This window comes from Python bivittatus, unplaced genomic scaffold, assembly GCF_059951505.1.
Source record: "Python bivittatus isolate LINGU-HERP-01145 unplaced genomic scaffold, Pbiv_v1 ctg000070_np1212, whole genome shotgun sequence".
NCBI classification, from domain to species: Eukaryota; Metazoa; Chordata; class Lepidosauria; order Squamata; family Pythonidae; genus Python; species Python bivittatus.
The window spans coordinates 20,032,744-20,060,443 of NW_028277034.1; the positions used below are offsets into that span (position 1 = coordinate 20,032,744).

At 36.9% G+C, this 27,700-nt stretch overlaps 1 protein-coding gene across 7 annotated transcripts in view; it reads right to left on the reverse strand.

The window, feature by feature from the left end:
• TRIM2 (tripartite motif containing 2) overlaps nucleotides 1-27,700 on the reverse strand; it is a 72,824-nt gene that overhangs the window by 38,134 nt on the left and 6,990 nt on the right. Inside the window, exons 1-4 of one of the 7 annotated variants that reach the window (XM_088132734.1) lie at nucleotides 27,118-27,267; nucleotides 22,096-22,219; nucleotides 21,376-21,526; nucleotides 8,710-8,891 (exon numbers count right to left, since the gene is read on the reverse strand). In XM_088132734.1, the coding sequence (XP_087988860.1) occupies nucleotides 8,710-8,843 (134 nt within the window). In that variant the 5' untranslated portion in view covers nucleotides 8,844-8,891; nucleotides 21,376-21,526; nucleotides 22,096-22,219; nucleotides 27,118-27,267. Of the gene's footprint in view, nucleotides 1-8,709; nucleotides 8,892-21,375; nucleotides 21,527-22,095; nucleotides 22,220-25,427; nucleotides 25,447-27,117; nucleotides 27,269-27,700 lie in introns of those variants that run through there. The other 6 variants (XM_088132736.1, XM_088132735.1, XM_088132737.1 and 3 more) reach the window with 6 other exon arrangements.

Sequence of the window (27,700 nt, forward strand, 5' to 3'; positions counted from 1 at the left end):
AAGATTCAAAATGAACAAAGGAGACAGTCATTTTTATATTTTTTATATTTATTATTTTTACTTTTAACGAAAGTGCTTTGGTATAAATTTGCATTAAGCCAGTTAAAGAGACCAGACCTTCATGGGAATGCTTTTTGTTTATTGTTAAAGAATGCATTTAATTGGCAGATTCTACATAACAAAGATAATGATCTGGACTGTAATGTTTTCTTGCCATGGAGATGTGGTGTGTGCTGTGGTCTGAAATTACAGAGAGCCATTAGAATTGAAGTATTAAAGCCACAGAAAGATAAAAAGGAAAAAAGGGGGGGAGGCTTGCCTTTTCCTTTTGCTTGTTTGAGATACTTTCACTTTTGGATTATAATATACAATGGCAACTAGAAAAATGACAAGACTGGGCAGGAGAGGATCGCTAGAATAACCTGCAGAAAAAACAATTACACTAGATTTGCTTAAGAAATTATTTGAACAAATGGGAAATAAATTAGAAGGTTTTGAAAAAAGAATGGATGAAAGATTTGAAAAGCTGAGACAGGCAATAAAAGAAAACATCAAAATGATGGAAAGTTCTATAAAGCAAATATCTAGAGAGGTAAAGCAAACCAATGATATAGTGGAAATTTTAGAGAGTAAGACATATGTCATAGATACAGAGTTGGAAAAAGAATTAGATAATCTGGCTGTATTGCAACTGACAGAGAAAGAATTTTGTTTGAGAGATAGAGCTGTTCTAAAAGTTTCAGATGAAGATATTAGAGAATGGATGATTAAAGTCTTGGCAAATTTTCTGGATTGGGAAGAGGAAGATATGGAGACAAAAATTGATAAAGTTTATAGAATAAATTCTAGATTTGTAGAAATATCCCAAGGGATATTTTGAAATTATACTTTGCTGTTTAGTTTGGGTGAAAAACTCGGTGTTGCTGAGAAACAGAAGGCTACTGGAGTTAGGAGGCCATGTTCTGAGATTTGGGTGGCATGGATACCTATGGTACAATAAAGCTAAGGTTAATGTAGATTTTAAAAATCATTACGTTAGACATGCTATTTTGAGAATATGGAATAAATACAAATTTAGGTCGTGCCCAAAACACCTTTGTGGCTCTCAGCACAAGAAGCATTTTATAGACAAGAAATGATAAGTAAACATAAATGGTTAACTTATTGTGACCTACTAGAATTTCCTCAAGGGGAATGTAAAATAAAATCAAGAGAAGATTTGATAACAGAAGGTTATATGTCAATGGTTTTCCTATGTACAACTATTAGAAAGGTTAAAGTGGATTACAAAAATAGTTTTGAACAATGTAAGACTGAGTTTGAAACAGAATTATGTACAAATGATGAACATGTTATTGCTAAAATGTATAAACTTTTGTTGAAATTTGAGACAGCAGAAGAACAAGTGAAAGAATGTATGATAAAATATGCTAAAACAATTGGTTACAATATACAAATGAATTAATGGGAAAGTATGTGGTTGAAAGGATTGAAATGTACATTATGTTCTAGTTTTAAAGAGAATTTTATAAAATGATGTACCATTGGCATATGATGCCAGAGAAACTGTCGGTTTCATCTACTTTTTGCCCACCGAAACTTGATGTGTAGTTTTCATACCTTGGGCATACAGATTTCAGCAGCTGGAATTATCTATAATGGAGTAAAATGTGCATCTTGTCCAAAAGGTTCCTTTTTGCAGCTCACAATGCCCTGTCTGATTGATCATGCTAAGCCATAGCTTAATAACCATGACTTGTTAATTAAACTGCAATTGTTAAGTTTGTAGAACATGTTCCTCAATGTATAGCATGGATCAAAAGAGCCATCAGGTTGAAAATACAGTGGGGCAAAAAAGTATTTAGTCAGCCACCAATTGTGCAAGTTCTCCCACTTAAAAAGATGAGAGAGGCCTGTAATTTTCATCATAGGTATACCTCAACTATGAGAGACAAAATGAGAAAAAAAATCCAGAAAATCACATTGTCTGATTTTTAAAGAACTTATTTGCAAATCATGGTGGAAAATAAGTCTTTGGTCACCTACAAACAAGCAAGATGTCTGGCTCTCACAGACCTGTAACTACTTCTTTAAGAGGCTCCTCTGTCCTCCACTCGTTACCTGTAGTAATGGCACCTGTTTGACCTTGTTATCAGTATAAAAGACACCTGTCCACAACCTTAAACAGTCACAGTTCAAACTCTACTATGGCCAAGACCAAAGAGCTGTCGAAGGACACCAGAAACAAAATTGTAGACCTGCACCAGGCTGGGAAGACTGAATCTGCAATAGGCAAGCAGCTTGGTGTGAAGAAATCAACTGTGGGAGCAATAATTAGAAAATGGAAGACATACAAGACCACTGATAATCTCCCTTGATCTGGGGCTCCATGCAAGATCTCACCCTGTGGGGTCAAAATGATCACAAGAAGGGTGAGCAAAAATCCCAGAACCACATGGGGGGACCTAGTGAATGACCTGCAGAGAGCTGGGACCAAAGTAACAAAGGCTACTATCAGTAACACACTATGCCGCCAGGGACTCAAATCCTGCAGTGCCAGATGTGTCCCCCTGCTTAAGCCAGTACATGTCTGGGCCCGTCTGAAGTTTGCTAGAGAGCATTTGGATGATCCAGAAGAGGACTGGGAGAATGTCATATGGTCAGATGAAACCAAAGTAGAACGTTTTGGTCTAAACTCAACTCGTCATGTTTGGAGGAGAGAGAATGCTGAGTTGCATCCAAAGAACACCATACCTACTGTGAAGCATGGGGGTGGAAACATCATGCTTTGGGGCTGTTTTTCTGCAAAGGGACCAGGACGACTGATCCGTGTAAAGGAAAGAATGAATGGGGCCATGTATCATGAGATTTTGAGTGAACACCTCCTTCCATCAGCAAGGGCACTGAAGATGAAACATGGCTGGGTCTTTCAGCATGACAATGATCCCAAACACACCGCCCAGGCAACGAAGGAGTGGCTTTGTAAGAAGCATTTCAAGGTCCTGGAGTGGCCTAGCCAGTCTCCAGATCTCAACCTCATGGAAAACCTTTCGAGGGAGTTGAAAGTCCGTGTTGCCCAGCAACAGCCCCAAAACATCACTGCTCTAGAGGAGTTCTGCATGGAGGAATGGGCCAAAATACCAGCAACAGTGTGTGAAAACCTTGTGAAGACTTACAGAAAACGTTTGACCTCTGTCATTGCCAACAAAGGATATATAATGAAGTATTGAGATGAACTTTTGATATTGACCAAATACTTATTTTCCACCATGATTTGCAAATAAATTCTTTAAAAATCAGACAATGTGATTTTCTGGATTTTTTTTCCCATTTTGTCTCTCATAGTTGAGGTATACCTATGATGAAAATTACAGGCCTCTCTCATCTTTTTAAGTGGGAAAACCTGAACAATTGGTGGCTGACTAAATAGTTTTTTGCCCCACTGTATATGCAGCTGATGATTATAGACAGGGCAAAGGGCAGCACTGAACAGAAGGAGGAATAGCTTCCATTGTCATCCAGCAGTGAATGCCAGAATTCACTGGCATTAGAATTATTATGTTGCATTCCATTTTTCTGTATATTTGTTTGCATTATTATTATAAAAATAAAAAAAGTGGGAGCATGGTTAGCCACTGAGGAAAATTTCTACTCTTCCCCTGGTCCAGCCATTTTCTTTAATATATACTTACCTTTTTAAATATCTTATCAAATAGTAAGATAAGTTAAGCAGGATATTAAGAAAGGAGACTGCACAAAGGAAAGGGGATCTTATTTGGAAAACCTGAAGGAGGTTGAGGAGGCACCCCTTTCCCAGCAATGAAGAAGTAATGGAGGAAGAAAGCACTGCCCACAGACATGGACAGACACCTGATATGGAGGTAATTGGACAATTAATAAATCAACTTAAAAAAGAACTGAAGACAGAATGGGACTAACATGCTGTGGGAATATCTAGAGACTTGGCAGGTATTCTGAGCAAATGAATAAACAATGTAAGGAAATGTCACGGCAAAAGCAGATATTGCTCAGGTAGCCAGTAAAGCTTATAATATGGCTACAAATAACTCTCTAGAGATAGGTAAGGCTCAAAAGAATATTTCTGAAATAAAGATTGAGTTGGCAGATTTACAGAATCATAGTAGGAAAAATAATTTAAGGATGAAAGGAGTGCCAGAGAAAGCTGGAATTAATCTGACTAATCTCTAAAATGAGCTGACATGAACTATCAGATAAAGATATTGAACGTGCTCACTGGGATTACTTTCCTAGGAATACAGAGAAATCTAGAGAAATTTTGGTCAGATTTGTAAATTCAAATGTAAATTATAAGAAAAGCATGTGAACTGGAACAAATAAAATTGGACACTGAAAGAATATTCTTTTTCCAAGATATCAGCGTAGCTACATTGCAGTGAAGAAAGGAATTCAAACCACTGACAAAAAAAATTATGCAGAATGAGATTCAAAACAAATGGGGATTCCCTTTCAAATTAATTGTATTTATGTCACAAGGACGAAAAGTTATTCAACTTTGACTGAGAAGCAGAGCTTGTTGGCAGAGCTCTCTAACAAGGGATGAAGGAAGCTATCTATCACTTGTCCTTGGAACTGTGGAAAGGAAGCTCAACCACAAGCTGAAGATTAGATAAGAACACTACGTCGAGTTGCAGAGTAACATACATTATACTGACTTATGCTGAATCTAGATTTAGTGGAAAGGGAAAAAGGACAGAGTTAAATAAATAAGGAAAAAACAACTATATAAAATAATAATGTAGGTAAAACTATGGCTAGGAGCTGTTGACTGGAGAGCAGGGAGTTTGGATATGGTGGTATGGTTTAGTAAGGGCATAGGATGGGTGGAGCGGCAAGGGAAGAGGGCAATTTCCAAAGGGAGAAGAGAGAATGGGAAGAGGATATCTATGTAGTAAATAGAAATGTTTTATATGCTCTTTATAATATCAGGCAACATATTGATAGATTTTGTGAGTAATAAACTTTCAAAAATTTCCTGGATGCACAATTACTTTCATTGCATAGAGAAATTAGACAGAGGTGCTCTAAAAAATGGAGGTAATGGGAGAACAATGAAAAATCATTTCACTTAATGTTAAAGGTCTGGGAAATCCTATTAAAAGGAAAAATTGTTAATTATGTTAAATCATTTAAACCTCATGTGGTTATGTTACAAGAAACATAAATAACAAATAGGATGAACGATAGGTACTTTGATAATTTTTTGCACAAGGGTCTAATAAATCAAGGGGAATAGCCATTCTTTTTAAATCTGGCATACATTTCAAAGTTCAAAAGATTTTGAAAGATAGGGAAGGTAGATATATATTTATAGAAGGGGGATTTGACAATAAAACATTAACTCTAACATCTACAGTATATACAGTTGTGTGGGAAAAAAAGTACTGCTTCCATAGGTATGAAGAGGCTAAGTAGCAGACATAACATTTGGCCATAATGCACAGTGCCACGTTTGGCGAAAACCAAACACAGCATATCTGCACAAACATCTCATATCAACCGTCAAGCATGGTGGTGGAGGGGGTGATGATTTGGGCTTGTTTTGCAGCCACAGGACCTGGGTACCTTGCAGTCATTGAGTCGACCCTGAACAGCTCTGCAAACCGGAGTATTCTAGAGTCAAATGTGAGGCCATCTGTCCGACAGCTAAAGCTTGCCCAACATTGGGTCATGCAACAGGACAATGATCCCAAGCACACCTGCAAATTCTACAACAGAATGGCTGAAAAAGAAAAGAATCAAGTGTTGCAATGGCCCAGTCAAAGTCCAGACCTCAAACCAATTGAAATGCTGTGGCGGGACCTCAAGAGAGCTGCGCATAAACAAATGCCCGCAAACCTCAATGAACTGAAGCAATGTTGTAAAGAAGGATGGGCCAAAATTCCTCCACAACAATGTGAGAGACTGATGAAGTCATACAGAAAATGATTACTTCAAGTTATTGCTGCTAAAGGTAGTTCTACAAGCTATTGAATCATAAGGTGTACTTAGTTTTTCACACATGGCTTCCCTATTTTGGCTTTCTTTTTGTAAAATAAATGATGACATAGTGTAATATGTCATGTGTTGTTGTTCATCTGAGGTTGTATTTACCTACTTTTGAGAACTGCTAAGGACCAGATGATTTTTATTATGTCCTCATACGTAAAACCATAGAACTCAAAGAGGGTGTACTTTCTTTTTCACCCAACTGTAGGCTCCTAATTAGTGTCAGATTGGTTTCCTACAAAAGATTATGAAGAGTAAAAAAAAGTAACATAGACAATTTTATAACAGAAGAGACTTTAATACTGTTGCATTAAAACTTCAGACTGGAATGTATAAGAGACTTCAACATTTAATGCATAGTCATGGATTCATAGATACATGGGTAATTATGAACCCTGTAACAAAAGCACATACATTTTATTTGGGTAGACATAAATTTCATAATAGGATAAACTACATATGGATATCTAAAACTTTTTCAGATTTTCTGCAACAAGTTAAAATTGTACCAATTCTTATATCAGATCACAGTCCAGTGATTATTACACTTAAATTAGAAGAAATTATTCCATTTACCTATAACTGGCATTTTAATCCTATATTGCCATACAATGTAGCAGCAAAGCAACGACTAACTCAAACTTTGAGATTTTTTTTCAAGAAAATAATACAAATGAAACATCAGTGAGAACAAGGTGGGATGCTATGAAGACGGTATTAAGAGAAAATTGTATAAAGCTGTATGATAAAAAAAACATCAACACAAAAGGTAAGTAAGCTTTATTTAGAAATTAACAATTTATTAGCAAACTATAATAGAACTGGAATAGATAGTATTTACAAACAGCTAGCAAATAAAAGAGTTAGTTGATTTGGAGACCGAAAATATCCTCTCAGATTATTTCTGCTAAACAAAAATATTATGAACACAATAAAAATTCTAGAATGTTGGCAAACAAATTGAAAAAACTAAGGAAAAATGTACTAGTACAATTAAAAACAGCAATGGTCAAATTGTGTCCAAAACCAAAAGTATAAGTGAACAATTTAACCTTTTTTTCAACAATTATATTCTTCAAAGAACCCATCACCAGTAAAAATTAATCAATTTTTAAATAGATTAACATTCTCAGTATTGGTTCCAGAAGATATCCAATTTATGGAATTTCCTTTTTCTATTTGAAAAAGAAAATTCTCTGAAGTTTTCAATTATTCTCTGAAGTTTTCAATGCTATTCAAAATAGAAAATCTCCTGGCCCTGATGGATTGTCAGGGGAATTTTATAAACAATTTAAGGATATTTTAGTACCTGAATTTTTATTTTTATGCAATACTTTGCCCCAAGGGAACCCTTTACCAGAGTCTTGGAAACAGTCTAAGATCATTTTGATCCTTAAATCAGATAAAAATTCCCAGAATTTCGCAACTTCTGGGGCCCATTTCACTTTTCAACATGGACTATAAACTGTAGCTAATCGACTGAAAATGATTATAGGTAAAATTATTCATATGGATCAATCTGGCTTTATTCCAAATCAAAATATATCTATCCCATCAGGAAATTATTAAATATTATACAATTTAGTAAAAATGAATGGTTGATGAAGATGATGGAACTTGCAGAGATGGCTGAACTGACTTCCTTGATTAGAGAAAAGACAATATCTACATTTATGGCTGACTAGAAACCCCTTATAGACTTTTTGTGTGAAACAGAAAAAAATGCACTTATGATTTGTGGTTTTGATGGTTAGGAAAAAAATTGGATAATAGAAAAAAGTGAGATTTTCTTTTTGTAACCAAAGAGTAAGAGATAACTTTGTAATTTTACTTGTATTTGCTGCAAAGAAAATCAGAAGCTTCTTCTATTTCTTTTTATCTTTTTTTCTGCACCTTTGTTTCTTCTTTTCTTTCTTTTCCCTTTTTCTTTCTTTATATTAGTTTTTGTTATTTTTTATCCTATCTTTAAAACTTTTAATAAAATTTATATTAAAAATTACATATTCATTGTTTAAAAATTGCAAATGCTATCAAACATTGTAGATGAGGATGAAACACACAAAAAAATTGGAAATATTACTTCTATTTTCAGGTAGAATTACAATATTCTCACTATGGTAAGATTTAGATTTATTGGTATGGAAATCAATGCAAGAAAAATGCCATTCATTAAATTCCCATGTAACGTTATGGCAGAGCAGCTCTGCTAACAGAAAATAGCAGTAGTACTGCCAGACACATAAAGCAACACTGACAATAAACAAAGTTTTAAGCGCAGTACAGTTGCTAAGGCTACATTTCTGAATATTTGGAACAAAATTTACTATCAATGGAACTGACTTTCAAGATAGAATAGACTGACTCTGGCTTCCCAGACTAAGTTCAGCTCAACACTGAAAATGACTAATTTTGCTTTATTTCATGTCAATGTACTGATCACTGCCAAGGGATAATTGGCCACCATAAAAATATAATAAAAGAGAATAATGAGATGAGTTAAAATCAGCCAAGGAGCATTTATTAGTTTATTTTTTTAATTTTTTTTAATTTTAGGAAAACCTTTCCACTGCATTGACAATTCACTGTTATTTAAAGGTAAATCTAAACTTCCGGAAATTCATTGATGTGACAATCCAGACAGATGTAAAAACATGTTGGCTAAGACACTGAAAAAAAACTTACCTTTCACAAAAAGTGTGCAGGCATGGGAGCACTTTGGGATTCTTGTAACGGTCCAAGCATATGCTGCAGATCAGAAACTGTCTGTCAATCTGACGCACCACAGGGCTTGGGATATTGGAGCCTTCACTGGCCATCCTAGACCACTGACATATGGATCTTGCTCTTTTTCACCCTGCACACTGCTGAAATGTTTTTAAAATGACAAAGTGTTCAAAGTTAAAAGAAAAATGTCATTCCTGCTAACAATAAACCTTGATGCTCTTTATCCTGACTGAATAATTATTTACCGCAACGTGAGGTACATTTGCTCTTTTTACCCTTAGAAATAAGGCAGTGCCTGGAAACAGTACACTACTATTCCTTTATCAAAAATCTGGGCAGCTGCTAAGAACTGTATTAAGCATGCACACAAGGTAATCTCAGAGTAGTCTGCATAGAGAGAAGTGGCAATTTTCCATCCAGAAACTAACAGTACTGAAACTTTGTTTAAAAAATTATCATATCATCTGCCTCAGCACCAGAAGAACTGCATGTGAACTTCAGCTGTCAGAATTCCATTCCAGCATGGCCAGTGCTGAGAAACTGGGATTTAATCCACACATCTGAAGGTGCCCAGGCTGGGAAAGACTAATCTATCCCTATTACAGCCCCCACCACCACGTCCCATCTTGAAGGCATGTGAGAGTTCGCTGCTTGTTCAATCATTCCTTTTACTGGCAGTTGAGTCCAACAAGGATGAACTTTCATGTCCCCTCAAATCAAGCAATAAATTTAACAAATAAACAAAAAAACAATGAAATGTAAAAAAAGTACAACCACCAGACACCTATTCTGCTGTCTCTTGGTGGGAAACTACTGAGCCAAATACTAAAACAAACTGAAAAAGACCCTGAATATACAATTATGCCTAACTAAATGGTCATGTTGGCTGGGAAGACTCCAGGTTGGGGAAACTGGTGTATAGCAAATATCTCCTACATTGATCTTTGCTAACTAGACTTCAGGTATTACAAACAACATAGGAAACTAAATCAAATTGCTGAGGTCCAACTACCTCAGTCTTGCCATCTTCAGGGTTTCACTTAGTTTTTCTCCAGCCTTGCCTAGAAAAGCTAGAATTAAACATGTGACATATTATATACACAGTATTCTCTCTACTACAAGGGATTTTTCTTGCTGTAATATGGCTTAGTCCTGACTATCTGAAGGACCATCTCTCCTCCTACAAATTTATCCGGTTAGACAGTAGTATAGGCCCTTCTGTTATCGCCTCCAGAGTCAGAAGTTCAGCTACGTGGCACATGGAAGAGGACCTTCTCCTTTGTGGCTCCAACACTATGGAAGGCTCTTTCTAGGGATACGTGCTTGCCGTCATCTGGGGAATTTACGGAAAATCAGATCTATTTAGCCAAGTTTTCAATGTTGGTTAGTTTTAATCTTACTAATCTTAATTCTGATTTTAATTCTATTGATTTCACTGTCATACTCTGCATCTTTTTTAATAATTGTAAACAAACAGTACTCATACATGCAGAAATATAAACTTAGTATTAAATCAATATACACCTGTTGTCCCAAGCAATTATGTTTAGTGGAATAGGAATCGTTGATGTTCTAAATGTTCTTTCATTTAGCATAACTTTTTAAAATTGATCCTATTCCAGACTATTCTGTTCTAAGGCTCAAACAATATGCAATGTCCTATGTTCTTTAAACTTTGCTGCAATCACCAATATGGGAATGAGGTGGTCATTTTTCAACTTCCTGCTTTGCTATTTAATTTGCTGTTGTTTACTTTGCCATATACTCTTTGCTTGAATTATCCCATAACCCACCCCCAAGCATAATTTTAGTATTAGAGCACTACTGAAAAACAACAGGTTGCTAGAACAGCGTGTTCAGCACCTGATAAATATATCTTTGTATTGATGGCTGGTGTGGGTCTTCCAGGCTGTGTGGCCGTGTTCTGGAAGTTTTGTTTCCTAACGTTTCGCCAGCACCTGTGACCGGCATCTTCAGAGTGCAGGAGCACAGGCAGGAGCAGTTCTCTCTGTGCCCAGGATGATGTGACCCTGTTGTGGGTATTTATAGAGATCAACGAGGGTGCCTGAAGGGTGTGTGTGTGTGTGGGGGGGTTGGGTTAACAATTGGCTGCTTGTTTTGGTGTCAGAATATTCTTCAAACTTCCAGAACACGGCCACACAGCCCGGAAGACCCACACCAGCCATCGTATGCCGGCCGTGAAAGCCTTCGACAATACATATCTTTGTATTCTTTACCTCAGATACATATAGGAACCCAGCATTGCTCCAGATATTTTAAACTACAGTTCTCAGTATCCATCAACATTGGTGATAGAACATTGAGCCACACTAAGAAGGGCGACCCACAGTGTTCTAAAAATAGGCCCCACATCTAGTTTTGAATTATACTGGTTAGTTTTAAACAAAAGCCAACATGTTTGTCTAAGCAGAACTCAAGCAGGTAGTGCACATCTTAGCATGGAAATAAGTATTGATAGAAAACTTTATCATGGAACAAAACAGTATAACAAACCCATTTTTAATATTAAAAAGGCAGAAAAATGCAAGCATTATAGCCACTTTGTTTTTGTAGTAAGATGTTAGGAATGCATGAGATAATTATGACGAAATTTCCTTTGGCAAAAAATAACATCTCAGATACTCATTCCTTTAATATTCATTAACACAGAATACAAAGAAACTTCACTAAAAATATACCAGTGCTAGTGTTGGCTGAATAATTCAGTTATATGGTTATATCATCTTTTTTCCTTCTGAATTAATTTCTAGTAGGTATGATTCCAAACAGAAGTTTACAGGCAGTCTTCACTTAATGGCAACTGGGACTGGAATTTCTGTCACTAAGTGATGCAGTCGTAAAGCACAATGTCATGCAACCACATTGCTTAGCGACAGCAATCCCGGCAGTCCTGTTGCCATTTTAAGCAAGGATCGTGGCTCATTAAGCGAGGACCTCCTTGCAACTTCCTGATGGCTTCCAACAACCAGAGTCAGTGGGGAAGCCGGCAGGAAGTTTCAAGTCCCAAGCAGCTTGCAAGTAAGCCAGCAGGCAGGTAAGTAGCTGCTGTTTGCGTGGGTGGCTGCAGCAGCACATGCAATTTCAGGCCCAGGGGTGGCTGCTGCTGGGTGGGGGAGACTTATCAGAGTGACTTGCAACCTTCCCTGCTTCTCCCCTATTGACTTTGGTTGTGAGAAGCCAGCAGGGAAGGTTGTGAATGATGATCACATGACTACAGGTGCTGAACCATCCTAAGTGCGAGGGGGTTGCCAAGCACCCAGATTGCAATCATGTGGTCACGGGAGTGGTGTGACAGCCAGAACTTCTAAGACTGGTTGTAAGTACCACTCGTTCAGTGCCAGCACAACTTCAGTCACTGAACGAGTGGTTGCTAAGCGAGGACTACCTACATGCATGCCTGTTAGCAATAAGTGCCTTGTTGGGCACCGTAAGTAATTTTTACCTATGGCACCAAGCTACAATATTATGACCAAGTGTAGCCGATAACTGCATTCATCCAGTCTTCCATATCAAGTTGTAAGAATAAACCACGGTCCTCAAGCAATCATTTCTTCCTTAATATGTAGAGTGTAACATATTCTTTCATGTTAGAATCAAATCATAGTTTATTTTGAATTGTTTAACTACAGCTTGAGCTCTAACTTGGAAGACTTGAATACAACCAATGTGTTTGAAGAAATTAATTCATATCTCCACAATCCAAAATCTTCAAAAGTCTTATGCCACAATGATTTCTTGTTGAAATTATATTTTATAGAATTATACCTTTTAAGTTCATTTTTTTTTTTTATTTTTGAATATCATACAATTTTAGGATCACATTGTAAAGATTTCTGAAGATAAGCTGTTTCTTGCAAGCTGGAATTCTACATTTTTTTTAAAAGGTAGAAAAAATGAAACTCTAAATGAAACTTCACAATTTTGTATAATAGCAGCTGCCTTTAAATAAAGTTGTTAGCTAAACAAATCTAGAATATAACCTCCAAAATAATAAGCAGCCCTTGATAAGAATCTGGTGTTGGCATTAACATTTTCAGAAAATGACATCATCCTCTTGCTTTAAATGAGCACTTTCTTATCAAAATAACTTTTAAGATACAGGAAGAGTAGATGTATGAAAGGCTAGTGACTATAATGCAAGAATCCCTATAGAAGTTTTTGTTCCATTAATAAAGAAATCATGAAGAAAGAAATTGTGTGCGGCCACACCCATCTGAAACAGAAGACACAATGAAGATTCAAGTAATTATTATTTACAAGTTTCAACAAAATATATTATATAAGTTAGTATTATGATTCTTTCAGGTGAGCCAAAAACTATAAAAATCATAGTTGGTGCCTGTTCAAACTGCACAGCATTTTCAAATAAAAGCAGGGCTCCACCCAACCAGTGCTGTCCTTAGGCTTTCAAAGATAAAATTAAATCACCTATACTGATCAATGACTCACAGGGTCTAAACCATGCATTATGAATGAATAGGTATCCAGTAGCAACATCTGCAACAGAATTGTCAAATCTGTAGGCAAATATGAGATTTCTACAATATGAACACTGGTTCAAAAATCAGGCTATGATATAGGTGGAATTCCACAAATGCACCACTTTAACACTACCACTTGAGAAAAAAGGCTATAAAATCAATAGATTTCCTTCCAGAAATATTATGAACTAAAATACAGACAAATTATTTCTTAGAAAACAGTTCCAAACATCCTCAGAGACAGATGTTATTTCCTTCCAGATTTATTTTTCCATATTGCTTTTAATCACTGTAGCCCATTCTTGTTTAAAGAACATATTATAAATCATGCAGTATTAATTTTAAAACAGAAAAAACATATATAAGAGGGGCAAAAAGCATATGAGCTGAATAACCATAAATGCTCAAGACATACCCATCTTCATGAAAAAGTGAGCTTAATCAATGCAATGCCAAGTAAGAAATCTTTTCCAGGATGCGGTTGTCTCCTGCAGTCGTCCAAAAAAGCCAACCATAATTATAGCAATATATTAGAGTTTAAAAGTCTCACGTTTTCTGCTGTTAGAAATTCGCTGTGATTGCAGTCATTACTGAAGATGCAGCATATTTCTTGCTTTAGGTAACAATGCTCCATTCCAGGGAGAAAATTAATGAAAAAAGGAGGCCCAGTCAAGCTCTCTCTCTCTCTTTTCCCCCTCTCCAGGTCACAGACAAGTGGGAGACCCCTAAAGGATTCCAGCCAATCAATCTTTATTTAGTGCATCTTTCTCACTCAATCTGTGCTGAAAGACTGCAGCAAATGGTGCAAGGCATTGTGGGATAGAGCTGCAGCACAGAACTGCAATGAGATTTGCTGGCTGGATTTCTTTCTTTCTTTTTTGCTTCTCCTTTCCTAGTCAGCAATCAGCTGTTTCAATCTCAGTGCTGGCCCACAGAATTTGAGTACAAATTAGCAGCCAGGGACAGCAACTAGACTGACTTAGAAGCAATAAACAAAAGTATGACTCTAATACTAAAGATCCACGCACATTTCTCTGGAAGAAAATATTCTTGATCTAAAAAGCACTAATGAGTAATACTGAAATAATGAGAAAACCTCTATTCCCCTGCCCATTTATATTTTGATACACCTCTAGAACCCCATTTTATATGGTAACCGATAGTCAATTAAAATGCATATGGTGAATGAGATCAATTCTCCCAGCCAAGCCGATCCAGACAATCCCACCATCTGCTTATCTATTTTTACCCTAAAAGAAACTTTTTAGAAGCAAGTGAGTTACATAATTCCCTGAACAAGTTATATGAACGCTAGGGCATCTCAGAGGCTAAAATTTGAGCTAATTTCAATATTAAAGTATTTGTTAATTATATAAAACAAATATATTAATTATGTGCTTTTTTGCTCTTAACACACAATTGAAACATAAATGAAATGGTGGGGTAAAAGTGCTAAAACTTTCTTATGTATCACTTATATTTATGTCAGAAGATCTACTTCTATTTGGCTTCATTGTGAGAATGAAATATGTGGGGAAAAGATGTGACAGGTTGTTTGGTCCTCCCCCCCCCATTTCCTCTGTTCCCATTATCAAATGGGCTTCCTCCTTTTTCTCCTTAAACAGGCCATTCTGTTTCCAATATTCGGTCTGTGAGTGCCAATGTGTATATAGCTAAAACAATAATCACACAGAAGAGAATTCTCTCTTGGATAATTTTTGGAAAAATCAAAATTTGTGGAACTACAGAAAGTCATGGGAAGAAAAGGTCTAGTGGCAATCCTGCAATTGGAACTCAATATGGTCAGTGGACACAACTTGAATGATAGTTGTAAAGGAATGAAATATGATGTCTGCTAGAGAAAAAGACGGGGAACTAAATGGAATCCTGAACTATGACTCTCTATGCTGCAACTTTTTGATGCAGGTCCCTGATGCCTATATTAAAAACATATATTCTTCTTAACTGTTTGTACTTTACCCTTGGTCAAAAGGTAAACAGCCTGTAATCAGAGACAAAACTAATACAAGGCACACTCCATGGAAAGAAATCCCACTAATTTCAGAGGAAGCTAGAATTTCACATGATGTAATAAGGTAAAGTCTCCTCCAAGTTGAACTTGACTCCTGATTATTTCATGGACCACCCATTCAGCTTTATTGGCAACAGGATGGAAATGGTTTGTCATTGCCTTCTGGGATATGTCCTGACTTCCTTATCGGATACTGCTTTGGGAGTTTCCAGGTCTGGCCCTGCTTAGCTTCCAAGTACAGACATGGCCAGCCACAGTAGGTGCTGCCACTTGCTGAGACTTTCAGATGATACCATAAAATTATTCTTGGCAGTAAAAACCTAAGCACATTGTAAAGAATACTAATAAATCCAAAAGGGCTTTAGAAACTGCAGCTAATGTTCATAATAAATAAAAAACTAACTTCTAACATTCACTGAATGAACCAACAGTGCGGTGGATTAAAAGAAAAAGTACTTGAGCCAAGCTTGACCCCTGGTTGACTGCATCTGTACTGAAGTGATTTGCTACTGCTTTCTTCTGGATTGTTTCAAACTTTCTGAATAAAGTCAACTGGCAGGTTTGCACATTGCATTATGCAATGATATGGGTTGTAAATCATGATTGTAGCTTAAAATAGTGTATGAAGCCACCATTTCATAATGTATCATCCCTAACAGCATGCGCCATCAGTAAAAAAAGGTGTATGTGGAAAACTATAGAAATAAAATATCCAGTATCATAAACTATGGTGCAGGAACACTTAAGTAATTGATCTATAAGTGCTGTTTTGATTTTCTAACATAAAACATGTATTACTTCTTTAATTCTGCTTTCTCTTGGACCAGGATCTTACGTGCTTCTAGTGGTGATGGTCACCCTTATTCTTGCCCTTTATCCATGAATGCTACTTACTATAGGTGTAACTTGACCCTAACTGCATGTACTCCAATTCATTATACTTATGCTGTCTTCCATACACACACACACACAACTCATGCCCTAGAAAAGTTATTTTTTCATACTCAGTTTATCATATCTGAAATAGTATTATAATCAGATCTTAAATAATGAAACAGCATGTGATAGTTAGTAAAAGAGCCTACTATAGCAAAATTCGAGTTAAATACACAATGATTTGAGTTAAATACACAATGGCTCAAGTTAATTACACAATATTACTTATACAGTATTATACAATAATACGTTCCAGATTACATATAAATTCAGTTTAAGGACAGACCTTGGGAACGGAACTCAACCTTAAACAGGGGACTATATCTTTCTTCCATATGCTTTTGAGTTATATCAAAATAATGAAAGCATGGAAGAATGTAATGGATTGTATATGCAGATGAATTACATCTCCACCCAGGCCCATTGGGAAATGTGGTGGAAGTCATGACATGATTTCTGGAAGCAATGAAGACCTGGATGGGGAAAAGCAGGCTGTTGATCCAGCAGCAGCTGTTGATCCAGAAGGACAATACTATTTTTGGCTGTTAATGGGGCTGTGCTTTCCCAGAATGATCTGGAAATGATCTGGAAGTCCTCCTGGACTCAAGGCTCCTACTCAAAGAAGAGGTGGAAACTGAGGCCAGAAGGAATTTTGCATAGCTTTGGCTAGTGCCCCAGGTGCAGTCTGGTACAGCACAAACTGGACACAGTCACTCATGCCCTTGCCCTCTTGATTAGATTATAATTTGCTCTACATGGGGCTGCCCTTGAACGTCACCAAGAAATTTCAGCTAATCTAGAATGGAGCAAGATGCATGCTCAGTGTTCAAATCGTAGTACTGCCATATTGAACTTCTGCTGTGGGAGCTGTACCACTAACCACTAGGTTTCCAAATGCAATTCAAGCTGTTGGTTGCTACCTATAATACCCTATATGGCTTGAGTCCTGGGTATCTTAGGGGCTGCCTTTTCCTAACAGTTTCTGCCTATCCTACCCAGACATTTAGGGGGCACCTATTTAGGATAGCCATCTACCGGGAGTTGTGGTGTGAGGTGAACCAATAGTGGGCATTTGCTGTAGCAGCTCCCCTCTGGAATAGCTTGTCCTCTGAAGCATGGATAGCTGTGGCTCTCATGGCTTTCTAGAAGCAGGTGAAAGTATCATTTCTTCATAGGGCTTTTGAGGAGTAACTGTGCCCAGCTATTCCATATTCCATAATTTTAGTTTTCTGTTAAGTATCAATTTAACTTAGAATTGAACTTGATTATTTTAATTATTAGTCTGATTTTGTATTGTTTATTATTTTTTCCATTTTATTTTTCACTGTTAATATTCTGTGACACAAGAAAAAACATGAATACAATACAAAATAGTAGCCCAGAACAATATATCTCAATATTCAACCATAGGTTATATGTAATACTTAACTTATCAGAAGAGTTATTATTAGCATTACTTGGATAATCTTTCCAGATCTGATAAAAATATAATTCCTCCCTCTCAGAAGTCAGCATTTGAATTTCATTAGTAACTTTTTACATAATAGCATTTGACCATACTTTAGCATACCAATTATTCAATGATAGGTATGAAATAAAAATTTCTAATTTTCAGTCATTCTTAATTTTGTAGCCAGGAATAAGAATACTATAAGCTCCTTTTTTATATAATAAAAAGGAGCTTATAGTATTATACATTATTATTAAACATTATTATTAATATTATTTTTTAAGTATTATTAAAATTATACATTATAGTATTAAAATTAAAAGCTTTTGGCCTTCTTTTCCCGCAGAGCAAAGCAAAAGCCCAAACCAGCCTTGCTCAGGAGCTTTTTGCAAAGGGGCATTTTGGCGCACTGCGAATCAGGGGCTGCCTTTGGCAAAGCAAAAGCCAAAAGCCCAACCCCGCCCAGGAGCACAGCGCAAAGGGGCATTTCGGCATGCCGCACTCCAGGAGTTTTGCAAACGGGCTTTTTGGCTTTTTTCCCCCCTGCAGCCGAAGCCCAGCCCAACCCAGCAGTCAGGCCAGGCACACATCAGCAGCAGGAGCAAGAAGACAGCAAAGGTCAGCTTGGGCAGTGGAGCGCAGGGTAGCAGGGTGGCAATAGGGCATAGATGGGAAGAGATGGGGGGTAGGGGGAGTTGAAGTGCCCCTGGGGTCATAAGTGAAGGTGGGCTGCCAAGTGCCCAAATTTTGATCGTCTGACCATGGGGACGCTGCAACAGCCATAAATTCAGACTCCAGTTGAAAGTCACTTTTTTCAGCGGGTTCATAACCTCAAATGGTCGTAAGTTGAGGACTACCCATACTCTAGTTGCATATTTGTATGGTGTTTGTATAATGTAGGTTCTATAAGCTGGCTAAGTCTGGTTGGTTTCAGACAGTAGACAAATTTCATAAATAATAAATATACTCCTATCAACTTTAAAATTAGTTTGTTCAGATTTTTTTTTAAAGAGCCAGAAACTGAAAAACCAAACAGAAATAAATAACAGGAAGCTCAAAAGAAAAACCATGTAGAGGTTTAAAAAAAACTCTGAAAACTACTGCATGTTACATATAGTAGAAAACTACTGCATGTTACCTCTCTTTATTTCTCAATTCAGGTTTTACATAACAAGCTACCCAGGCATTTTATGAAACTTTTCTAACACTTTCTGTCTCAAGAAAACAAAACACTATGTTTGAAAGCTCTCCAAGCAATAAGGACAACTGGACAGGAAATACCATAATACACACTGCATATTTCACATATTTGAGATTAACCTTGGTCTTAATTTAGCAATACAGTACTTGATTTCACTCTATGCTATATAAGAGGGAGTAGCATATGGACATAAAATCCAGTCTTTGCTCATTTACTGAATCTAGCATAATAAAATGGTGCATTACATTATAGTGTTTCCAGAAACTTTGACCATTATGAATCACTGTTTATTTCAAAAATCTAAAATGCCTAATTTTATAAATAAAATTATTTTTTAAAAAATGTTATTAATATTCTACTTGTCTTATAGAGATCCCCCTCTTTGTAATTATTCTACATAATCTAACGCTAAGTTTGGGTTACTGAAGAAACCTTTATATAAATGGAACTGAACTAAATTAGCAGCTGAATTTGGGAGCTCTTGCCCGGTAATGTCCTTTGTATTTCTCAGTAATGCATGAATTTTGTGGCTCTATAGATGTACATCTGATAAAGAAGTATGCAACATACTTACTATGTTTAATCTAGTATAAAACTACATAGGAATAAATTGTGATAAACGTAATGGAACAAGTTACTGAGTAATACTTATTATTATATAGTTAGGCTCAGTTGCTATAATGCTACTAAATTGCTACGCTAGCCATTGTTTGGGAACTGCTGCCAACACCTATTTGAGACAGTCTGAGTAGGTACTCCACTCCTTTGGCTTTTTTACAAACACCCTGCCATGTTTCTGACAAGCCAAAACTGTATTTGCTAACTTTCTACTGTTAGGAAAGAAAGCATTTATAGGAAAAACTCATCCCAGCATCAGCAGCACTGCCAGATCTCTTCAGGCATTTCTCTTCTCCTCACCTACCTATGAAAAGCTGAACCCTGGTAAAATGGAGTGGCTATGGATTGGAGGCCCCTCTGTATCCAAGGATTTACCATCTTTGGTTTCGGATTGGGTTGCACTGCCCCGGACAGACCTGGTGTGTAATCTGGGGGTCTTCCTGGACTCAAGGAGCAGGTGGCAGTCATGGCCAGGAGAGCCTTTGCCCACCTTCGTGTGGTACACCAGTTACGCCCCTTCCTGGATCAGGAGGCTCTCTGGTCAGTCCCTCATGCCCTGGTCATCTCTCACCCAGACTACTGCAATGTGCTCTACATGGGGCTACCTTTGAAGAGTATCCGTAAGCTACAGCTGGTCCAAAATGCAGCCGCATGGATAATTTTGAGTTCCCCAAGAATGGCACATATAATACCTTTACTACACAAGCTGCATTGGGTCCCAGTCTGCTTCCGGGTCCAATTCAAAGCGTTGGTTATCACCTTTAAAGCCCTACATGGCATGGATCCAGGTTACCTGAGGGACTGGCTTACCCCTGTTACATCAACCTGTCCCACCCACTCAGGCAGAAAGCGCATGTTGCGGGTCTTGTCAGCGAGAGAATGTCGATTGGCGGGACCTAGGAGGACAGCCTTCTCTGCTGTTGCTCTCGTCCTTTGAAACTTTTTCCCCCCAGAGGTATGGCAGGCCCTACTCTACTGGCCTTCTGGAAAAAATTGAAGACCCGGCTCTGCCAGTTTGCATGGGGGATAACAACTCTACCCAATCCTGGGGGTGGCTAGTGCCTCGATGACGCTCCCTGAGTGACTGCCAATTATTTGGGATCTTTTTATTTTTTATTATTGTAATTCTGTACTTTTAATTGATTTTAATTGTTTTGTAAACCGCCCAGAGTCATTTAATGAGATGGGTGGTGACAAATTTGATAAATAAAAAATAATTTAAAAAAGGGCCAGGAGGAAGTCTCTGCATGAAGGTAACCTGAATGACCATGCAGTTGGAAGCAATGGCATCCAACTTCCCTTCCTTATTTGCATCAGACTTGCTCAAGAAAAGGCATATTTGGCCATTTGACTATCTAACAATGTCCAGCCTTCATCCAATTTTGTAGATGGAAGGATGACAGAGTGCAGGACAATTGCATTCTGTTCGTGTCTGCAACTTCAACTTTGGAAAAAGCACATACCAAAGGACAAATCCAGGGTTATCATGACAAACAAAACTACTGGACTTGATAATTAAAGTAACTGTATTCACATAACTGCAGTCTCAAATATTACCAGTGGAAGCAATTACCACACAACTGAAAACAACATGTGAACTTAGCTTCATTGGTTAGTAAGCAGACTCCAGGTTTTTTATAACCACCCACACTATCTTGTCCACATGAATAAGGATATCAAACTGATTTGAACTATAAACAGAAAGAGAGGAGCTCATCACTTCTTTATTTGCTGACAGTGGCAGGTATTTCACCAGTCACATATTCTGTATATCAAACAGTCCTTCACAGGTTTTGCAACAGCTCCTAAGCCTTTAATGTTTCCCTCAATACTGCATTCCTTTATATGCTACAGTGTCAAATAAACAGTTTTCTAAAGGCCTTACCAAGTAATGGCAACAAGATGCCTCCAGTTTTTGACTTCAGTTCCCATCAGCCTGGGCTAGCATGGACACGGGTTGGAGGGTACTAAGCTGCTTATCTTGGCCTTATACTTCGGCCCTGAGGAGAATTTCAAACTGTTGAGGATTTGTATTTCTGGAAAAAAAAATGTGCAATCTGTTTACAAACTACAGTAATATACAAAAATGACTTAATGCAAGTTTCTTTTAAAAAATAGAATAAAATTTGAGTCTACTCCAACAATCCAAAAATGTTTCTTATCCTTCATTTGTATATCATTTAAAATCAAAGCCCCAAGAACTGAACTGCAAAAACAAATCACTCCAAACTTCCCCCCAAAGCCTTCTTCAACATGCTCTCCAGATGTGCCAGAATTACAATTGCCCATAATTTTCAGACAAAAGCTGCTGGCTGGGCATTTCGGAAGTTGCATGTTCACCATTACTTGGAAAAGAGTACTGTAAGGCCCTGACCTATAATAATATTATTACTTAAGATAGGGATTGGCAACTTACAGCCCACTGACCAGATTTGGCCGGCCATCCAAAATTATCTGGCCCATAGTCCCAAAAAGAAATAATATCCACCTGGACTCAGTGTTCCTAAAAAAGAATTCAGGCCTGATGTAGAACCACACTACTTTAATAAACTGTAATGATTTGGATGGTTTTACAAGCCTATCTATATATGTGTTTATAGTGTACCTTCAGTTACTGAGCTCTCTTCCTCCTCTCTCCATAAGCACTGCTTTCCCCAACCACAAGAGAAGCCCGGAGACTCTGCGGAGCAAGCCCTCGTTTTTCCCCTTTGGCCATCCCTTTCTTTCCCCTAAGAAAGAAACGCATATCAATGGTTCACCCCAAGAGGCTTCCAAGTGCCAGTGTATTTGCGAGAGAGACACAGAGAGGGAGGGGAGAGAGGAAGGGGAGAATCCAGCAGTCCGCCATCCACTCAAAGACATGACCTCTGGCCCCTATGTCGAAGAAGTTTACCCACCCTTGCTCTAAGAGCACTCAACAAAAACAGCTTCTTTCGAAAACATTAAATATCTATAAATAACTAAAAATCAGGTTAATTCCTCCAGTCTTCTTAACAATAGAAAAAAGAACAAAATGTTGAATTTGGTTCTAAAACACAGGAATACAAAAACAGACTAATTAAACTTTTATTTAAAAACACATTGACAGTTTCTTCCCTCTCCTATAAGATTTAGTTAGTCATATTCCTGCTACAAGGTCACTTTTTTTACATTTTATAGGCAAAAAAATCTATAGATAGGGTGGGAGGGTTTTTTCTTTAAAATAAGCTGTTTAAAATAGCAGTAAAGATTTGTGCATGTTCCTCCCTCCCCACCCCCTTTGTTATGGATTTCTGAGCATATGCGGCACCCAAACTAATTTTTCAGCTAATGTTTTAGCCACTTTCTGAAACACAGGAGTAGATAAATCTTTTTTTTCTTTTTTTGTAAGGTTCTAGCTAATATTCTATACTTTCAAACTGCAGTGTCCAAAATTTCAAAACAGAGGTTTTATTCAGCATAAAACTTTTAACATGCCAACATCTGACCTCACCTAGGGCAACTCCCCCCCATAAAAAGCCAGGCTTCGATGCATGACATTTTCCTCCCATCTGCATCTCATATTTCACACAACCCAGCAGAATTGTCAGAAATCTCAGCATAAGTGTTTTTTAACACTTTCATACACTGCATCTTGGTGAAAATTAATGCAAATAACTTTTACAGTGTTTAGAAAAGCAGTGGCAAAAGAACATAAATTACAACACTTTCTAAATGCAATCAGCAAAATAACAGAAATTAATTTTGTTTCATTATCCTATCATGAGATAAGCAATGAAGCACTAAGGTTTAATATATACTAACTGAAATTATTTTCTTTATTTGAACATACACTAATAATATGAGCCAAGAAGAATAAGCAAACCATGTCACTGAAAGCATTTGGGGGAAATAGATTATATTGTATGTCAGCTTTCAAATCATTCATGTGCTTATTTTTTATAAACCAAAGAGAGGAACACAGATATGCATTCCATATGGCTGCTGATAGCATTTCATCAAAGCAAGAAATCTGATTCTCAAAGAACCTGAAAGTCTATTAGCAGAGTATTTTAAACTTAACTGATTGAAATAGTGCGTATTTCTTTTTTAAAAAATCAGGTCCATGTGCAGCTGATTGGAAACTATTTTCAAACTGTGATACTACATCCAAGTACCTTCAAAGCAACTTCAGAACCTTATGGTGTAAATGAATATTTCTACAATCTATTTTAAAATAGAGTAAGTTCTTATTTAGCCTGTTTCCATCACTGGACCAGAATCCAAATCATTGAGCTTACCAAATCTAACCATGGAAGGAGGTGAAATTAAAAATATCCAATGAAATCAACACTGAACCAGGCTGAGTCCACAGCATACACCACTTCTTTTTGCTCAAAATATGACTGAAATGTAGTGTAAAAGCTAAATTTACACTGGGGGCCTGATGGGGGCTCCATTGTTGGAACTGGCTGGTGGGATAATTTACACTGCTCTCTCCCCCCCCATCTTGAATCGTATAGTCTTTTTATATAGAATTGTTATTAGCTAATTTTAATGTGGATATGGATATTTATATTTTCATTTTTTTTACTGCTTTGGATTTTTATTGTGAGACACCGAGTCACCCTCTGGGGGAGATGGGCAGCATATTAATTAATTAATTGATCAATTCCTGTATCACTCCAGCAGACCTGATACAGAGGACAATTCCACACTGCAGGCAAAGCAGTCTGTCTCCCACACTCTCGTTTGTTTCTTAAGTCAGTGACATTACTTGAGAGATATCCTGGGAAAGTACATGGCAGAGAACAGCGCTGCTATCGTAACTTTAGTGGGTCAGTGCTGTCAAAGTAGCTTCAGATTGCCCATGAGAAGTTTATTGTGCAGCCTGATATGTTTCAGATCCCATATCCTTTATTAAGGACAATTAAAACTGCTTTATTTCTTGTGGCTGTACACAGTTAGGGAGAGATGGGCGGAGATAAATTTAATAAATAAACAAACAAACAAACTTGGTCATAAATAAAAGGCAAGTGAATTGTGAACACTCAGGAAAACGGAAGACATGTTCAGTGCCCTTAAATAAATTTAGCTATACGGTGCTTCTCTGGGACTTTGAGGATTTCCTCTCCATCTGATTTTTATTATCTGTGCCATCATCTCACCCTGATTTATTAAGTGAGATTGTCCCAACTCATGGACTGTGGAAATTATCTATCAGATAGTAAGCTGCCGCTAAATATGAATTTGTCATTAATTTTAAAGTAATATAATAGTTTTATTTCAACACGTACGTAAGGTATGTTATTGCATAAAAACAAACAATAGCATATGGCTTTAATTCAGTTTGGTAAGATGCATGTTTTTGTATATTACAACTGTTTACTAATGACTCCAGAACTTGGGTGTAACCATCCCTGCTAAAAAGGTAATAGTCAGATGAAGGGGAGGGCTAAAGGCAGTACGAGAGGAAAATTAATATGGTTGCTGCTTTACTTCAGGCAGAAATAACCAACAAAGAAAAAAAAAGCACGTTGTGATCTTTGGAAAACACAAATCCCTTATCCAATAAACCCTTCCTCACACAGGCAAGCCATGCTTTGATGCTGCTGCAAACGTGTTGTACAGAATTCCAGGAAATACAAGAATTTCCTTATCTCCCTTTTTACAGGCCTTTTAGCTGCATATATTGATGGAGATAAGGATGTGTTTTAAGCATGTTTTTGAGGTGATGCTGAGGCCAGTTTTTGCATTCCAATACATGTGCTTAGAATATAAGGCTCATATAGTCACTAATACGTTTTCAGCCTGAAGTACATCGGGCTTCTTTATTTAGCATATTAACAATGTTCCCACTCCATAATATAAGAGGCTAATTTACAATACATTCACTTATTTATGAACAGAATAAGAACTCTAGTTTTTTTAAAGAGGCTGAAAAGCTAGCAAATATACTGCTACTGAAGCTATCTTTACCAGATCCCCCTCTGCGCATCTCAGTCTTCTTGTCTGTATACTGTAAATGTTTCATCCGTGCAGCAGAAATAGCAGCAGTACAAGTACAAGGGAATGTCATTTCAGCTGGTCAAGGTAAAAGGACTGTCTCTCTTCACTGATGCCCTATGAGGAAGATGTGAAACTAGCACAAGGGCATACCCAGTTTGCTAAACTGCCTGCTGTCATATAAATATGTGATTAAATCCTCCTGTGCAAATAAGCAAAGACTTGAGCATCCCTTTTAGAAATATCTACATGAAAACTCGAATAAAGCCTATGAATACTGCCTTAATCCTTCTTCTATAATTCCTTATAATTTTTCTAGATTCTAGAAATTTCTAGATTCTAGATTATTTATCTGAATATTTAATATTTATCTAGAGTAACGTCATCAGTTTTTATATCCTTATTCTTTTAACAGCCTTTACTACTAATGGAAATTTACTAGATGAATTTCATCCATTGGCTACACTGATTTTTAGCTTTGAATCAGCTGCAAAGAACATGGGTATGTTTTGTTTTTTGTAATGTCACTCGATACTCTGTAACTCTGCTCATTCTATAAAGTCTAGATAATTCTTTTAACCAAAGCATATCTTCATATAAAATTATTAATTGTTTAAGAAAAAGGATAGTAGTGGGTGGAGATTAAATAAATAATGAGCAAAATACTACACAATGCAGTTCTAAAGTTATTAGTGGTATATCTTGCATCTCCAGGCAGTAAGTTATTACTGTATATTGATTCAATTTGGGAATTAAGTTTTCATGAATTGTAAAGATCACCTAGATCTAGATTTGAGGGACTACCATTCCCTAATTTACAGTACTATGGTGATATATATAATTTGATCAATGCAATTGGATAAAAAACTTTTTTTAAAAAAAGTTTTTTTTATAAAAGTTGTAATGTTTTCAGTTAACTTTAGTTATATGAATAATCCACATTTTGTGTTATAAAATTATAGAAATGTTTTTGTTAATCTCAGACGTTTAGGAAATTTTAACCTTATTCACATTATTCCATAGTAAGAATCGAGACAATGTTTCATAAGCTTTGAGAGGAAAAATTAGTCTGGTATGGGATATCATGGATTATTTAACATTAGAAATACATCACATAACACCACTGTTAAAGCTCAGTATTTTTTGGAGCATTAATACCTTGAAATTTCAGTTTTCTAAAGGATTTTGTTAATTACCTATCATGACTCATGCCCACACTCTAGCACATGCACAGAAAAATCCTTTGATGTCCTGCTGCACATTAATATATTTTCATTCAGAGGCTTTAGAGAAGTTCCTCATGATCATTCATCCACGACTCTGCTTTTAAAATGCTATCTTTAATCATTTTGTCCTATTAACCTTGTTTCACTGTTTTTTCCTACTATTTCCCTGCAAGATAATCTCACAGTTGTTTGATGGAAATTTTAACAAGCATGATGTCACTGAACACAAAGTAGCATTTTTTCCCCCAATTTAAGAGTTCCTTCCAAAACAGACCAACAAAAATGTCATGAATTGCCCAAATCTAAACTTTTCAAACATTTTTAGGATTTCTCCAATCCCGGAAGAATATAAGAAACAGAGAAGAGAGAAGGGGGAGGGGTGGGAGGGAGAGAGAGAGAGAGAGAGAGCCCAATAGCATAATTCAAAGCTTACTTACAGGCATTCCATTATGTCTTTGCAGGGATTGAAATACAGTCTCTTTGGGGAAAAGAGTTTGCTCGCAGCAGCTTCAGACAATTGGTCCCATTATAACGATCATGAAGCTGAGTTAAAGAGTAGCCTTGCAAAAACATAAACAGCTTGTCAGCACAACCAAAGAGGTGGGACCTTTCTCTCATGGGACAGTTCCAGCCAATGATCAGCCTTTTTGGCAACTGTTTGGTTAAGATATAGTGTTTCATTTTTAAAAAGAGAGTGGGGGGGATGAAAAAAGCCTACAAGAACTGTGCCAGAGTGCTCATAAATGAAAAGGAGTTAAAAATGCTTTGCACAGGGAAAAATACAAATCATTCTATGAGACACATGTCTGCTATAATTCCTACATGATAGGCCATCATGTAATGTTTTCTATGCTTCTAATATATTTTTAAAAGTGTAAACAGAAAGACTGTGGAGAATTTTACTTTGCACTGAAAATTACCAGTGTTTAGATTAGATCTTTGGACTGCCAACCTGGTGACAAACACCATGCCATGACTTTGGGCCGCTATTTCTCAGTCTAGCCTTCCACTAGAGGAGTC